At 40.9% G+C, this 17,625-nt stretch overlaps 1 protein-coding gene across 1 annotated transcript in view; it reads right to left on the bottom strand.

The window, feature by feature from the left end:
- The window catches only part of LOC106566212 (dedicator of cytokinesis protein 3), a 398,163-nt gene that overhangs the window by 26,464 nt on the left and 354,074 nt on the right, over positions 1 to 17,625 (bottom strand). The window contains exons 35-43 of the mRNA XM_045691962.1: positions 17,438 to 17,533; positions 17,272 to 17,332; positions 16,091 to 16,184; positions 14,131 to 14,279; positions 4,680 to 4,766; positions 4,211 to 4,315; positions 3,884 to 4,025; positions 2,865 to 3,118; positions 235 to 414 (exon numbers count right to left, since the gene is read on the bottom strand). Coding sequence (XP_045547918.1) covers positions 235 to 414; positions 2,865 to 3,118; positions 3,884 to 4,025; positions 4,211 to 4,315; positions 4,680 to 4,766; positions 14,131 to 14,279; positions 16,091 to 16,184; positions 17,272 to 17,332; positions 17,438 to 17,533 — 1,168 coding nt within the window. The remainder of the gene's footprint in view (positions 1 to 234; positions 415 to 2,864; positions 3,119 to 3,883; positions 4,026 to 4,210; positions 4,316 to 4,679; positions 4,767 to 14,130; positions 14,280 to 16,090; positions 16,185 to 17,271; positions 17,333 to 17,437; positions 17,534 to 17,625) is intronic.

Below are 17,625 nucleotides of genomic sequence, written 5' to 3'. Positions count from 1 at the left end.
CAGAGGAGGACGGAAGCCTGCTGTCCTCCGGCTACACCATGGTGCTACCCTACAGAGTGCTGTTGAGGCTACTGTAGACCTTCATTGCCAAACAATGTGGTTTAATAAATTATTTGGTGAGGTGAATATATTTAGTAAAGTTTTATCTAAAAAGGTAACATTTTGAAATATTTGAGTATTTTTATGAAATTCACTCTTCTGAGGACTCTCCCCTGGTTCTATGGTGGCACCTACCTCCTGGTATCTAGCGATGCCCCCGTTGACGGCAGCGTCAATGACCCCATTGAGACACATGGACAGCAGGTTGATGTTGCCATGGAGCTGCTTGTGTTGGTACTGGCTGATCAGGGTCCGCAGCTCATGGTTCTTGTTCTCCACCACGTAGATGGCATTCTCCAGAGGACTCACCTCCACCTGGACAACACACACAACAGAAGTACTGTAACAGGACCTGAGGAGGAGGAAGAGGAAGAAGAAGGCATTCTCCAAGGACTGACCTCCACCTGGGCAACACAATGCAAGTAACTTGCATGTTATCAAATCAAATTGTATTTATGCGCCGAATGCAACAGAAATCCTTACTTACAAGCCCTTAACCAACAATGCAGCTCAAGTTCAAGTTAAGAAAATATTTACTAATTAAACTAAAGTAATAAAAATAAAATCAAAAGTAACACAATAAAGTGACAATAAAAATAACGAGGCTATATACCGAGTCAATGTGTGGGGGTACAGGTTAGTCGAGGTAATTTGTACATGTAGGTAGGGGTAAAGTTACTATTCATAGATAATAAACAGTGAGTAGCAGCAGTGTAAAAACAAAGGGGGGGGTCAATGTAAATAGTCCTGGTGGCCATTTGATTAATTGTTCAGCAGTCTCATGACTTGGGAGTAGAAGCTGTTAAGGAGCCCTTTTTGGTCCTAGACTTGGTGCTCCGGTACCGCTTGCCGTGCGGTAGCAGAGAGAACAGTCCATGACTTCGATGACTGGAGTCTTTGACCATTTTTAAAGCCTAGTATATAGGTCCTGGATGGCAGGTAGCTTGGCCCCAGTGATATACTGGGCCGTACGCACCACCCTCTGTAGCGCCTTACGGTCAAATGCCGAGCAGTTGCCATACCAGGCGGTGATGCAACCGGTCAGGATGCTCTCGATGGTGCAGCTGTAGAACTTTTTGAGGATCTGGAGACCCATGCCAAATCTTTTCAGTCTCCTGAGGGGGAAAAGGTGTTGTCGTGCACTCTTCACGACAGTCTTGGTGTGTTTGGACCATGATAGTTTGTTGGTGATGTGGACACCAAGGAACTTAAAACTCTTGACCGGCTCCACTACAGCCCCGTCGATGTTAATGGGGGCCTGTTCGGCCTGCCCTTTCCTGTAGTCCACGATCAGCTCCTTTGTCTTCCTCACATTTAGGGAGAGGTTGTTTTCCTGGCACCACACTGCCAGGTCTCTGACCTCCTTATAGGCCTACCACTGTTGTGTCATCAGCAAACTTAATGATGGTGTTGGAGTCGTGCTTGGCCACGTAGTCGTGGGTGAACAGGGAGTACACCCCTGAGGGGCCCCCGTGTTGAGGATCAGCGTGGTGGATGTGTTGTTACCTACCCTCACCGTCTGGGGGCGGCCCGTCAGGAAGTCCAGGATCCAGTTGCAGTGGGAGGTGTTTAGTCCCAGGGTCCTTAGTGATGAGCTTTGTGGGCAATATGTTGTTGAACGCTGAGCTGTAGTCAATGAATGTTCCTTTTGTCCAGGTGGGAAAGGGCAGTGTGGAGTGTGATTGAGATTGCGTCATCTGTGGATCTGTTGGGACGGTATGCCAATTAGAGAGGGTCTAGGGTTTCCAGGATGATTGTGTAGATGTGAGCCATGAACAGCCTTTCAAAATACTTCATGGCTACTGACGTAAGTGCTACGGGGCAGTAATCATTTAGGCAGGTTACATTCGCTTCCTTGGGTACAGGGACTAATGGTGGTCTGCTTGAAACATGTTGGTATTACAGGCTCGGTCAGGGAGAGGTTGAAAATGTCAGTGAAGACACTTGACAGTTGGTCCGCACATACTCTGAGTACACGTCCTGGTAATCCGTTTGGCCCTGCAGCTTTGTGAATGTTGACCTGTTTAAAGGTCTTGCTCACATCGGCTACAGAGAGCGTCGTCCTGGAACAGCTGACGCTCTCATGCGTGTTACATTACATCTTCATCACAGACAGATGTAACACTTTTTTCCATCTGCAGTACCAAGGCACCAACACAGGTCTAATAATAATAATATAAGCCATTTCACAGACACTTTAATCCAAAACGACATGCAAGCACCGTACTCTACCACCTGAGCACCGTACTCTACCAACTGAGCACCGTACTCTACCACCGAGCACCGTACTCTACCACCGAGCACCGTATTCTACCACCGAGCACCGTACTCTACCACCGAGCACCGTATTCTACCACCGAGCACCGTACTCTACCACCGAGCACCGTACTCTACCACCGAGCACCGTATTCTACCACCGAGCACCGTACTCTACCACCGAGCACCGTACTCTACCACCGAGCACCGTACTCTACCACCGAGCACCGTACTCTACCACCGAGCACCGTATTCTACCAACGAGCACCGTACTCTACCACCGAGCACCGTACTCTACCACCGAGCACCGTACTCTACCACCGAGCACCGTACTCTACCACCGAGCACCGTATTCTACCACCGAGCACCGTACTCTACCACCGAGCACCGTACTCTACCACCGAGCACCGTACTCTACCACCGAGCACCGTACTCTACCACCGAGCACCGTACTCTACCAACTGAGCTACAGAGGAGTATCATTGTCACAGGTATGTAGTGTCACTCACCAGCTCTCTCTTGTCCACCTCAAACCAGCGAGAGATACCAGGAAGAGGAAGTGTGAGGATCAGCGTAGTCCTCTCGATCCACAAGCTCTTGAACTCGTTCTCTCTGTCTTTGGATCCTTTGTGGAAGGGCCGGTCGTAGCGAAAGCGACGCACGTTGTTGACACGGTAGAAGCTCTTGATGCGGTCTGGAACGCGGTCCATTTGGAGAATTTTGACATTCTCCGGTACCGGCGTCACCGCATAGATCTGCAGATCTGAGAGGTACCGCGTCAAGGAAAAGATGCCTGGGTGAGAGTGTGTTTTCCATTTGGCACACACACACACGAGAGCAAGTATGATGCAATCACTCATCCACACACACACACACACACACACACATATATCGAATGAACAAAACATCAACAACATCTGCTCTTTCCATGACATAGACTGACCAGGTGAATCCAGGTGAAAAGCTATGATCCCTTATTGATGTCACTTGTTAAATCCACTTCAATCAGTGTAGATGAAGGTGAGGAGACAGGTTAAAGGAGAATTTTTAAGCCTTGAGACAATTGAGACATGGATTGTGTATGTGTGCCATTCAGAGGGTGAATGGGCAAGACAAATGCCTTTGAACGGGGTATGGTAATAGGTGCCAGGCGCAACGGTTTGTGTCAGGAACTGCAACGCCGCTGGGGTTTTCACGCTTCATAAAAGTTTCCCGTGTGTATCAAGAAGGGTCCACCACCCAAAGGACATCCAGCCAACTTGACACAACTGTGGGAATCATTGGAGTCAACTTGGGCCAGCATCCCTGGGGAACGCTTTTAACACCTTGTAGAGTTCCTGCCTCGACGAATTGAGGCTGTTCTGAGGACAAAAAGGGGGGTGCATCTCAATATTAGGAAGGTGTTCCTCAGTGCACACACACACACACACACACACACACACACACACACACACACACACACACACACACACACACACACACACACACACACTACAGTTTCCATTCTCACTTTATTTCAGAAGGATACACTGGGCGTCACACTGTAAGATGGCCTCGTCTGGTTGATTAGGGTGCTGCATGGCAATGGCTTGTGGGAATTCTCCCAGCATCCTTTGCTGGAAGGCTTCAAGCCGTTCGTAGTCATGACCGCGGCAGACAAACTCCTTGTTCTAGTGGCACAACACGGAGTAAGTAAGAACCAGAATATTCAGAATATTCAAAAGTATAAGGACATTGATTGTGTTTCAATTGACACCCTATTCCTTATGCTGTGCTGGTCAGAAATAGTGCACTATCTAGGGTAGGGAATAGGCTGTCATTTGTGATGCGGGCCCATACAGTTGGATTGACTCACTCTGAGGAAGAAGGGGAACTTGCGTCCGTAGAATCCCACCCTGAAGAACTCTGGCTCGAGACGCTGCTGCTCAATGATGCTGTCATAGTAAGCAGCTTCCATTTTCTGACAAAACACAATCATTATGTTCTACAAATAAATACAAATAATGTTGTGCAATTCTCCCATTCACATCAATGGGTATATTTAGGTGAAAAGTTTGGTAACTCAATTTTAGGTTGCGACCTTAACCTTTCTCAATCAATCAATCAATCAATCAATCAATCAATCAATCAATCAATCACTCAATCACTCACTCAATCAATCAATCAATCAATCAATCAATCAATCACTCAATCAATCACTCAATCAATCGTATTTATAAAGCCCTTTTTTTTACATCAGCAGATGTCACAAAGTGCTGTACAGAAACCCAGCCATAAAACCCCACAATCAGCAGCGAGCGACTACGACGACGACATCTCCTCACCCTTATCCAGCTGAGGCTTTGGTAGTCGTATAATGTCTCATACTGGAAAGCCAGCTCTCTGCACAATGGTACCCCGTATTCCCAGCACTGGAGAAACACACAGAGCAAAATAAACAAATCATGGATCAGTCATTTGTTGGTTTTTAATTAGGGACAAATATACTGCTATTCACGGGTTGCATGTTGTGTCACAATATCGTTACGAAGATTCTCTTTAAGCACTGTTGGGTTCTACTCAATTGACGCTGATGAAGATGTCGTCAAAATTACATTATAGTGGCTCGGAAACACGCCGACGTTTCAAAATGAGGCCTATAATTAGTAGGTAAACCTTTTGTCATCATTGTGGTGCTCCAGAGTGGCGCAGCGGTCTAAGGCACTGCATCTCAATGCAAGAGGTGTCAATACAGACTCCCTGGTTCGAATCCAGGCTGTATCACAACCGGCTGTGATTGTGAAGTCCCATAGGGGCGGCGCACGATTGGCCCAGCTGTCGTCCGGGTCTGGCTGGTGTAGGCAGTCATTGTAAATAAGAATTTGTTCTTAACTGACTTGCCTAGTTAAATAAAAAGGTAAACATATATAATAATTGTGATTTCACAAGCTGTTGGGGTGATTCAAAAGGGTGCTATGAAAGTAATGTCAAAACGTAGCTTCCGCTGCCCTATGTCATTATAAATTACATAGAACGAATCATTAGATTGTTCTCGACAATATTATAACCTTAATAGTGTTAATGAAATAAGGGCGTTCATTTGCTGTGATTGTTGGTAGTTTAGACTGCGCAAATCTTGGTTGTATCTCTTCCATATTTGGTGTTGTGAGGTGGTACCATTTGGAGGTGTTTCCAAATGGCTGGACCAATCAAAATCAACTTGATACCTTTGTAATTTTCACATCCAAATCCTTGGCTGTCTAAGCGTCGACTTTTATTTCATTCAAGAAACTCAGAAACTCAGTTCCACAGATACTGGGCTTTGGAAGTGTCAATGGGGGAATGATATTTGGTACTAAATCGGTCAGCAGGTGTCGCTATTTTAAAAGGCAACTTTAAGGGTCATGTATTGAGTCATGAAGCAGATAATACAGGGAGATGGATTATACTATTGGTAGACGTCAACCACGTTCAATTCATTGTTGTAAATACTTATGCTTCCAATAACAAGTCAAGTAACTGTATTTTATTTAGAGACATCGAGAGGAAACTAAGTAAAATTATGTCAAAATTTCCATTGGTTGTGGAGATTTTAATACAGTATTACATGATGATCTAGATAGATGGCCTCCTAAGGATAGCAATTCTGTTTATGAGATAAGGAATATACGTCTAAGGTTAGGTGTTCTAGATAAAATTATGTTTACATGGAGTACCAAATATTTATCTATACAATCCCATATTGATTTCTGGCTGATATCTGAAGATATGGCTGACAAGGTTGATACAGTCTTGATTGAACCATCGATTTTAACAGACCACAAAGGAGTCTCAATAAAGATAAATTTGCATGGTTTGTCAACAACAAAAAAGTTAGTAAAAGTTACTGGAAAATGAATAAGACTTTACTAGAGAATTAAGTATTTAAGAAGGCAGTAGAAGGAATTATTTATAAATACTGGAATTGTGCCTGTGTTATGAATACGTTTGGAAGTTACTGGGAGCTAATGAAATTTGATATAAGGCTTTTGGCTATTTCAATGGGGAAAGAAATTGCTCGTGCCAAGAGAGAGAAAGAATATAACATCTTAAAGGGAATAATGGATTATACTAAAAAAACTGAACTAATTAATCAGGAATTACTGGAGCTATCATCATTACAAATGCAGTTAGACTGTATCTACGAGGAAAAGGCCCGGGGAGCGTTTGTAAGATCAAGACGAAAATGGATGGAAGAGGGAGAGAAAAACACAAAATATTTCTTTAATTTAGATAAAAAGGGCAGGCGAAAAGACTTCCATATGTAAATTAATGATCAATAATACTCCCAATGAAAATCCAAAAGAAATCTCTCAGCATGTTGCCCAGTTTTATCAGAATCTGTATACATCAGCCCAGCCAATTTCCAATATGAATCTTTTCTTAGATAATGTAGCAAACATTGCTAAGATAGATAGATAATGATTTCAGGGATTTTTTTGTGATGAGTTATCTGAAATTGAGATAAAAGACTGTATTAAAAGCCTTATGGAAATTATGGTTTAATAAGTGAGTTTTATAAAGCATTCACTTCCATCAATTGATTTCATTCTTGCTATGTTTCAAGAATCAATAGAAAAAGGGGAGTAACCGGCTTCCTTAAAGCAAGGTGTAATTACTTTGATCCCCAAACCTAATAAGGATACTCTTTATATAGACCACTGGAGACCCATTAGCCTGTTGAATAATGATGGGAAATGATTTGCCCTTGTATTTGCTAAGAGGTTGAAACAAGGCTTGCATCATATAATTGATGAAGAACAATCTGGTTTTATGCACGGGCGACACATTAGTAATAACATCAGGCTGATTTTAGATATGATTGACTATAATGACCTCATCCTTGATGATAGTTTTCTTATGTTTTGTTGATTTTTAGGAGTGAATTAAACTTCAAATGAAAGTTTATTTGTCAACGTGCGCCAAATACAACAGTAAAATGCTTACTTACAGGCTCTAACCAATAGTGCAAAAAAGGTATTAGATAAACAATAGGTAAGTAAAGAAATAAAACAACAGTAAAAAGACGGTGAAAAATAACAGTAGAGAGGCTATATACAGTAGAGGCTATATACAGTAGAGAGGCTATTTACAGTAGTAAGGCTATTTACAGTAGAGAGGCTATTTACAGTAGTAAGGCTATATACAGTAGAGAGGCTATAAACAGTAGAGAGGCTATATACAGTAGAGAGGTTATATACAGTAGAGAGGCTATATACAGTAGAGAGGCTATATACAGTAGTAAGGCTATATACAGTAGTAAGGCTATTTACAGTAGAGAGGCTATTTACAGTAGTAAGGCTATATACAGTAGAGAGGCTATATACAGTAGAGAGGCTATATACAGTAGAGAGGCTATTTACAGTAGAGAGAATATATACAGTAGAGAGGCTATTTACAGTAGAGAGGTTATATACAGTAGAGAGGCTATATACAGTAGTAAGGCTATATACAGTAGAGAGGCTATATACAGGAGAGAGGCTATATACAGTAGAGAGGCTATATACAGTAGTAAGGCTATTTACAGTAGAGAGGCTATATACAGTAGAGAGGCTATATACAGTAGAGAGGCTATATACAGTAGTAAGGCTATTTACAGTAGAGAGGCTATATACAGTAGAGAGGCTATATACAGTAGAGAGGCTATATACAGTAGAGAGGCTATTTACAGTAGAGAGGCTATATACAGTAGAGGGGCTATATACAGTAGAGAGCCTATATACAGTAGAGAGGTTATATACAGTAGAGAGGCTATATACAGTAGAGAGGCTATATACATTAGAGAGGTTATATACAGTAGACAGGCTATATACAGTAGAGAGGCTATATACAGTAGAGAGGCTATTTACAGTAGAGAGGCTATATACAGTAGAGAGGCTATATACAGTAGAGAGGTTATATACAGGAGAGAGGCTATATACAGTAGAGAGGCTATATACAGGAGAGAGGCTATATACAGTAGAGAGGCTATTTACAGTAGAGAGGCTATTTACAGTAGAGAGGCTATATACAGTAGAGAGGTTATATACAGGAGAGAGACTATATACAGTAGAGAGGCTATATACAGGAGAGAGGCTATATACAGTAGAGAGGCTATATACAGGAGAGAGGCTATATACAGTAGAGAGGCTATATACAGTAGAGAGGCTATTTACAGTAGAGAGGCTATATACAGTAGAGAGGCTATATACAGGAGAGAGGCTATATACAGTAGAGAGGCTATATACAGTAGAGGTTATATACAGTAGAGAGGCTATATACAGTAGAGAGGTTATATACAGTAGAGAGGCTATAAACAGTAGTAAGGCTATATACAGTAGAGAGGCTATATACAGTAGAGAGGCTATATACAGTAGAGAGGTTATATACAGTAGAGGGGCTATAAACAGTAGAGAGGCTATATACAGTAGAGAGGCTATATACAGTAGAGAGGTTATATACAGTAGACAGGCTATATACAGTAGAGAGGCTATATACAGTAGAGAGGCTATATACAGTAGAGAGGCTATTTACAGTAGAGAGGCTATATACAGTAGAGAGGCTATATACAGTAGAGATGCTATATACAGGAGAGAGGCTATATACAGTAGAGAGGCTATATACAGGAGAGAGGCTATATACAGTAGAGAGGCTATATACAGTAGAGAGGCTATATACAGTAGAGAGGTTATATACAGTAGAGAGGCTATTTACAGTAGAGAGGCTATTTACAGTAGCGAGGCTATTTACAGTAGCGAGGCTATTTACAGTAGCGAGGTTATATACAGTAGAGAGGCTATATACAGTAGACAGGCTATATACAGGAGAGAGGCTATATACAGTAGAGAGGCTATTTACAGTAGAGAGGCTATTTACAGTAGAGAGGCTATTTACAGTAGAGAGGCTATATACAGTAGAGAGGTTATATACAGGAGAGAGACTATATACAGTAGAGAGGCTATATACAGGAGAGAGGCTATATACAGTAGAGAGGCTATATACAGGAGAGAGGCTATATACAGTAGAGAGGCTATATACAGTAGAGAGTCTATTTACAGTAGAGAGGCTATATACAGTAGAGAGGCTATATACAGGAGAGAGGCTATATACAGTAGAGAGGCTATATACAGTAGAGGTTATATACAGTAGAGAGGCTATATACAGTAGAGAGGTTATATACAGTAGAGAGGCTATATACAGGAGAGAGGCTATTTACAGGAGAGAGGCTATTTACAGTAGAGAGGCTATATACAGGAGAGAGGCTATATACAGTAGAGAGGCTATATACAGTAGAGAGGCTATTTACAGTAGAGAGGCTATATACAATAGAGAGGCTATATACAGTAGAGAGGTTATATACAGGAGAGAGGCTATATACAGTAGAGAGGCTATATACAGGAGAGAGGCTATATACAGTAGAGAGGCTATTTACAGTAGAGAGGCTATTTACAGTAGAGAGGCTATTTACAGTAGAGAGGCTATATACAGTAGAGAGGTTATATACAGGAGAGAGACTATATACAGTAGAGAGGCTATATACAGGAGAGAGGCTATATACAGTAGAGAGGCTATATACAGGAGAGAGGCTATATACAGTAGAGAGGCTATATACAGTAGAGAGGCTATAAACAGTAGTAAGGCTATATACAGTAGAGAGGCTATATACAGTAGAGAGGCTATATACAGTAGAGAGGTTATATACAGTAGAGGGGCTATAAACAGTAGAGAGGCTATATACAGTAGAGAGGCTATATACAGTAGAGAGGTTATATACAGTAGACAGGCTATATACAGTAGAGAGGCTATATACAGTAGAGAGGCTATATACAGTAGAGAGGCTATTTACAGTAGAGAGGCTATATACAGTAGAGAGGCTATATACAGTAGAGAGGCTATATACAGTAGAGAGGCTATATACAGGAGAGAGGCTATTTACAGTAGAGAGGCTATATACAGTAGAGAGGCTATAAACAGTAGAGAGGCTATATACAGTAGACAGGCTATATACAGGAGAGAGGCTACATACAGTAGTAAGGCTATATACAGTAGAGAGGCTATATACAGTAGAGAGGCTATATACAGGAGAGAGGCTATATACAGTAGAGAGGCTATATACAGTAGAGAGGCTATATACAGTAGAGAGGTTATATACAGTAGAGAGGCTATTTACAGTAGAGAGGCTATTTACAGTAGCGAGGCTATTTACAGTAGCGAGGCTATTTACAGTAGCGAGGTTATATACAGTAGAGAGGCTATATACAGTAGACAGGCTATATACAGGAGAGAGGCTATATACAGTAGAGAGGCTATATACAGGAGAGAGGCTATTTACAGTAGAGAGGCTATATACAGGAGAGAGGCTATATACAGTAGAGAGGCTATATACAGGAGAGAGGCTATTTACAGTAGAGAGGCTATATACAGTAGAGAGGCTATAAACAGTAGAGAGGCTATATACAGTAGACAGGCTATATACAGGAGAGAGGCTATATACAGTAGAGAGGCTATATACAGTAGAGAGGCTATATACAGTAGAGAGGTTATATAAAGTAGAGAGGTTATATACAGTAGAGAGGCTATATACAGGAGAGAGGCTATATACAGTAGAGAGGCTATAAACAGTAGAGAGGCTATATACAGTAGAGAGGCTATATACAGTAGAGAGGCTATATACAGTAGAGAGGCTATATACAGTAGAGAGGTTATATACAGTAGAGAGGCTATTTACAGTAGAGAGGCTATTTACAGTAGCGAGGCTATTTACAGTAGCGAGGCTATTTACAGTAGCGAGGCTATATACAGGAGAGAGGCTATATACAGTAGAGAGGCTATATACAGTAGAGAGGTTATATACAGTAGAGAGGTTATATACAGTAGAGAGGCTATATACAGTAGAGAGGCTATATACAGTAGAGAGGCTATAAACAGTAGAGAGGCTATTTACAGTAGAGAGGCTATTTACAGTAGAGAGGCTATATACAGTAGAGAGGCTATATACAGTAGAGAGGCTATATACAGTAGAGAGGCTATTTACAGTAGTACGGCTATTTACAGTAGTAAGGCTATATACAGGAGAGAGGCTATATATAGTAGAGAGGCTATATACAGTAGAGAGGCTATATACAGTAGAGAGGTTATATACAGTAGAGAGGCTATATACAGTAGAGGGGCTATTTACAGTAGCGAGGCTACATACAGTAGAGAGGCTATATACAGTAGAGAGGCTATATACAGTAGAGAGGCTATATACAGTAGAGAGGCTATATACAGTAGTAAGGCTATATACAGTAGAGAGGCTATATACAGTAGAGAGGCTATTTACAGTAGCGAGGCTATATACAGTAGTAAGGCTATTTACAGTAGTAAGGCTATTTACAGTAGCGAGGCTATAAAAGTAGCAAGGCTACATACAGACGCCGGTTAGTCGGGCTGATTGAGGTAGTATGTACATGTAGATATGGTTAAAGTGACTATGCATATATGATGAACAGAGAGTAGCAGTAGCGTAAAAGAGGGGTTGGCGGGCGGTGGGACACAATGCAGATAGCCTGGTAAGCCAATGTGCGGGAGCACTGGTTGGTCGGGCCAATTGATGTAGTATGTACATGTAGATATGGTTAAAGTGACTATGCATATATGATAAACAGAGAGTAGCAGTAGCGTAAAAGAGGGGTTGGTGGGGGGGGGGGGGGCACACAATGCAAATAGTCTGGGTAGCCATTTCATTACCTGTTCAGGAGTTTTATGGCTTGGGGGTAAAAACTGTTCAGAAGCCTTTTTGTCCTAGACTTGGCACTCCGGTACCGCTTGCCATGCGGCAGTAGAGAGAACAGTCTATGACTGGGGTGGCTGGGGGCTTTGACAGCCCCATTATTGAGAAAACAAAGAAGAAATTTGACCTCTGGTTGCTAAGAGACATTTAGTTATACGGTCAGGTTTTATTGTGCAAATCTGAAGGGTTATCCAGATCGGTTTATGTCTCGTTATCACTTGAATTACCCCCTAAAATTGTAAAGGACTTAGATTCTTTATGATTTTATTTGGAGGAACAAGCCTCACTATCTACGGAAAGATATTCTCACTAATAACAAAGAACAAGGAGTTCTTGAGGTTTTAGATTTCAATACTCTAAATAATAAATTGGATTCTGAATTATGTTAAGAACCAGAACAGTATTTGGAATGTCTTCCCTAAGTATTCATTTGACTCTGTTGTTGGTTTAGAATTTTTGCATCGATGTAATTTTGATGTTGATAAAATCTTGATAAGTTTAAAATTCCAATAACCCGGAAAGAATATGCAATTGTTTATGATGCGATTCCAAGAGGGGGTTGTATCTTTTTTTTTTTTATTCCTCTGTGGTTGATGTAAGTAACATAGATTTACATGAAAATATATTCATTGGCAATATTAACATCAAAGATAAATGTAGTAATAAACAGATTGGGAATATTGTTTTTGATATTACAATTCCCTCAGCAAGATTCTTTTGGTCAAATATCTATGTCGATATACAATGGGAGAAAGCATGGAAAATTGCTAAGAAATATTGTATCAGTAACAAGGTAAAGTTTCATTTAAAATGTTACATAGAATTTATCCTGTGAAACATGTTTTGGAAAGATTCAAGCTGAATATTGACTATAAATGTGATTTCTGTGTGATGGAGACGGAGACCATTTTGCATTTGTTTTTTTGCCCGTATTTATAGTATCTTTTTTGGGGGATTGACATACAGAATTTTGTTACAAAAAAATAGGACCGGTTGTACAATTTAACGGTTTTGATATAATGATTTATTTCAGAAATTCTGGCATTGATAAAGATGTAGCATATTTAATTCAACTGCTAATAATACTAGGTACATTTCATATTCACAAATGCAAATGGTCTAATTCAAAACCTAACTTTTTTCACTTTATAAATGAATTTAAAACAATATGGCAATACTTGAACTAAAATGAAAAACAAAAAGGCAATTCAAATTTGTTGTATTATTAATGAATATGATTTGTTTGTTTAGGATTCCTGGCAATGTAAATAGTTTGTATGTATGCTTGTTTGCATGTGACTATTCCTCTTTTTGTTTGTTAATATTTGTTAATACATTTTCTTTTTTTTTAATAATAAAAAAATAAATAATAAAAGTCATTGCCTATATTGGTGATCAATTTACTTTGAGAGGGGCCGTTTCTATAGCGATTTAAAGGGAAAGACTTGAAATGAATGAAAACAGGAACAGATTTTCTTCGCGGATTATGTCTCTTAGCTATCCTGTTAGCTAGCTAAAGCTATACTTAGCTTTGTAAATACATATATATATTTAGTCCCCATTTTTTTTTGTTTTCAGTGGATTTCATTTAGAAAACGCCCATGTTTTCACTCACGAACCTACCGCCACTAGTTAGCCTGTCAGTCGACGTATGAAGTTAGCGTCGTTCTGCTGCGGAGCAGCGTCACGGAGTTCTGTTGAGCAGCGACCGCATGTTGATGACGTTACATTCACTCTAAACACAGCTACATTCTCACAGTAAATCTTTTGTAACATTTGAACCCTATATGATAGAGACATGGGGGTTGGACTATTGTTTTTCTGACATAATGCTCTATTAAACGGAGATATAAACCTTGAATGAATTAATCATTTTATGGGTGAACACCCTAGATTATGAGGAAACGATTGATGACAGTTAATTTCCATTGTGTTCTCCCACCTACAATGACCTTGTTGGAGTAGTGGATGAACTTGCAGCGTTTTCCTGTATACGTTCCACTTACCTTTCCCTTGTTGAAGTAGTGGATGACCTTGCGACTGAGGCCTTCTTTGCGATGCCACTCGCTCTGGGCTGGGTAGAGTAGGAACTCCCTTAGAGGCCTCTCTTCCCAGTGCAGTAGCTCCCAGTACAACAGCAGGGTGAATGCAGCCTCTGTAGAGTAGTAACATATAGACAAACATATTGTTTATATACGTCACTAGTAACAACATATAGCCGGGTAGTGCAGGAACTCCCTCAGTGCAGTAGCTCCCAGTACAACAGCAGGGTAAATGGAGTTACATACTACATATAGTTTATACAGTACATCACTGGGAACAGCAGCTCCAAGTCTAGCAGCAGAGTGAAAACAACCTCTGCAGAACTATAGAAATAGAGTTACAAGACATTCCCTTTCAAGTTATGTTTGGATATGCAGCCATAGTGACTGTACTCACGGTGAGTAAAGCATTTACATTTTTCATATTTATTTATTGAACATTTTATTTAACTAGGCAAGTCAGTTAAGAACACATTCTTATTTACAAGCATGGCAATGATAAAAGTGCATGCTATTTCAGAGATATTAGCTAGTGCTAATGTTGCAAAGGGAAGGTATATTACTGTAAACTTTTGAAGTTTACCAGTAAACTACCAGAATTACCAGTAAACTACCAGAATTTTCTGGTATCTTTAAAGGATTTTATGTAATCTATCACAAGACATCTAGTGGTTCTTTTTGGGTACTTCAGATTATCACTGGTGTATGTAATAATCTCTGGCCCTTTGTTTGGCCTTATCACACGTAAAATGTATGAAATAAGATGATTTTAAAATAAACAATAGAATAGCAAAGCTGTAAAACAGTATCCTAAATACAAACCATCAACTTAGTGAATGCCAATGGTGTTTAATATGAGGGTTTCAGCTTGAAATATCCTTTATAAAGTATATATATATATATATATATATTTTTTTTTTTTACAAACTTTTATACATTTCACTATGTCAACATGTATTTGTTGTCAATGTTTCGGTTGTGAGGCCGGTTGGACGTACTGTCAAATTCTCTCAAACGACATTGGAGGCGGTTTATGGTAGAGAAATTAACATTGAATTCTCTGTCAACAGCTCTGGTGGACAATTCCCGCAGTCATCATCCCAATTGCACGTTCCCTCAAAACTTGAGACATCTGTAGCATTGTGTTGTTTGACAAAACTGCACATTTTAGAGTGGCCTTTTATTGTCCCCCAGCACAAGGTGCACCTGTGTAATAATCATGCTGTTTAATCAGCTTCTTGATATGCCACTCCTGTCTTTTATTTCAGCTCAGGAAACATGGGACCTGTTACACGTTACATGTTACGCTCATATTTTTGTTCAGTGTACATATGAATAACTTAAAAAAATGTAGTCAAGTCTAAATCCCCCACATTTTTGATAGATTGACATAGATTTTCTGTTATTTACCAAAAGTACTGAAGATTCCGGTAACTTTGGTAAATTACACGTAGCTTAGCAACCATAGCTAGTACACTCTTTCCCTTTGTGAGTGATTAGGTTTGTATGTGAGTATTATACCTGTGTAGTTCTCAGCCTGAAGATTGTGGATGTAGTATTACCTGTGTAGTTCTCAGCCTGAAGCTTGTGGATGTAGTATTACCTGTGTAGTTCTCAGCCTGAAGGTGCATGCCACACAGCTTGTGGATGTAGTATTACCTGTGTAGTTCTCAGCCTGAAGGTGCATGCCACACAGCTTGTGGATGTAGTATTACCTGTGTAGTTCTCAGCCTGAAGCTTGTGGATGTAGTATTACCTGTGTAGTTCTCAGCCTGAAGGTGCATGCCACACAGCTTGTGGATGTAGTATTACCTGTGTAGTTCTCAGCCTGCAGGTGCATGCCACACAGCTTGTGGATGTAGTATTACCTGTGTAGTTCTCAGCCTGCAGGTGCATGCCGCACAGCTTGTGGATGTAGTATTACCTGTGTAGTTCTCAGCCTGAAGGTGCATGTCACACAGCTTGTGGATGTAACGGATGTACATCTCCTCCTTGTTGATCTCTGACTTGTAGAAGTTCTAGGGACCAAACAGAAACACTATATTAAAAACAAGACAGACCCTTTACACCACTATCTCAGTGTGACAGGTTGTGGGTTGTCTTACCAGCAGGTTAACAGTACAGCCAGAGTCTACAGTATCTTAGCAACAGGTTGACAGTACAGCCAGAGTCTACAGTATCTTAGCAACAGGTTAACAGTACAGCCAGAGTCTACAGTATCTTAGCAACAGGTTGACAGTACAGCCAGAGTCTACAGTATCTTAGCAACAGGTTGACAGTACAGCCAGAGTCTACAGTATCTTAGCAACAGGTTGACAGTACAGCCAGAGTCTACAGTATCTTAGCAACAGGTTAACAGTACAGCCAGGGTCTACAGTATCTTAGCAACAGGTTGACAGTACAGCCAGAGTCTACAGTATCTTAGCAACAGGTTGACAGTACAGCCAGAGTCTACAGTATCTTAGCAACCGGTTGACAGTACAGCCAGAGTCTACAGTATCTTAGCAACAGGTTGACAGTACAGCCAGAGTCTACAATATCTTAGCAACAGGTTGACAGTACAGCCAGAGTCTACAGTGTCTTAGCAACAGGTTGACAGTACAGCCAGAGTCTACAATATCTTAGCAACAGGTTGACAGTACAGCCAGAGTCTACAGTATCTTAGCAACAGGTTGACAGTACAGCCAGAGTCTACAGTATCTTAGCAACAGGTTGACAGTACAGCCAGAGTCTACAATATCTTAGCAACAGGTTGACAGTACAGCCAGAGTCTACAGTATCTTAGCAACAGGTTGACAGTACAGCCAGAGTCTACAGTATCTTACCAGCAGGTTGACAGTACAGCCAGAGTCTACAGTATCTTACCAGCAGGTTAACAGTACAGCCAGAGTCTACAGTATCTTAGCAACAGGTTAACAGTACAGCCAGAGTCTACAGTATCTTAGCAACAGGTTGACAGTACAGCCAGAGTCTACAGTATCTTAGCAACAGGTTGACAGTACAGCCAGAGTCTACAGTATCTTAGCAACAGGTTGACAGTACAGCCAGAGTCTACAGTATCTTACCAACAGGTTGACAGTACAGCCAGAGTCTACAATATCTTACCAACAGGTTGACAGTACAGCCAATCTTCTTGTTCTCTGTCTCATCTCCTTTCATGCAGTCCCTAAACAGAGAGAGGAACCGGTCCAGTTATTGATGAATAATAATGCATCTTATCTTCTGCCCTCCACAGTTACATAACAACAAGTGTGGACCTATCTAGTCTCACCTGTAGTCCAGCAGACGTTCCATCAGCCGTGTGACAGAGGTGACGAAGGAGATCCCCGTCTCCCTCCAAGTCTCCTGCTCGATCTTCTCCAGCAGACTGGAAACGAGGAAACACACAAACGCCTTATCAATCAATACCACCAAACGGCCTAGGTTTGAGTGATCACTGTGAGTACATCATTTGACAGG

Source organism: Salmo salar, chromosome ssa12 (assembly GCF_905237065.1).
Source record: "Salmo salar chromosome ssa12, Ssal_v3.1, whole genome shotgun sequence".
NCBI lineage: Eukaryota > Metazoa > Chordata > Actinopteri > Salmoniformes > Salmonidae > Salmo > Salmo salar.
Note: the sequence above shows the minus strand (reverse complement) of the source record. Positions and strands in the feature narration are given on the sequence as shown.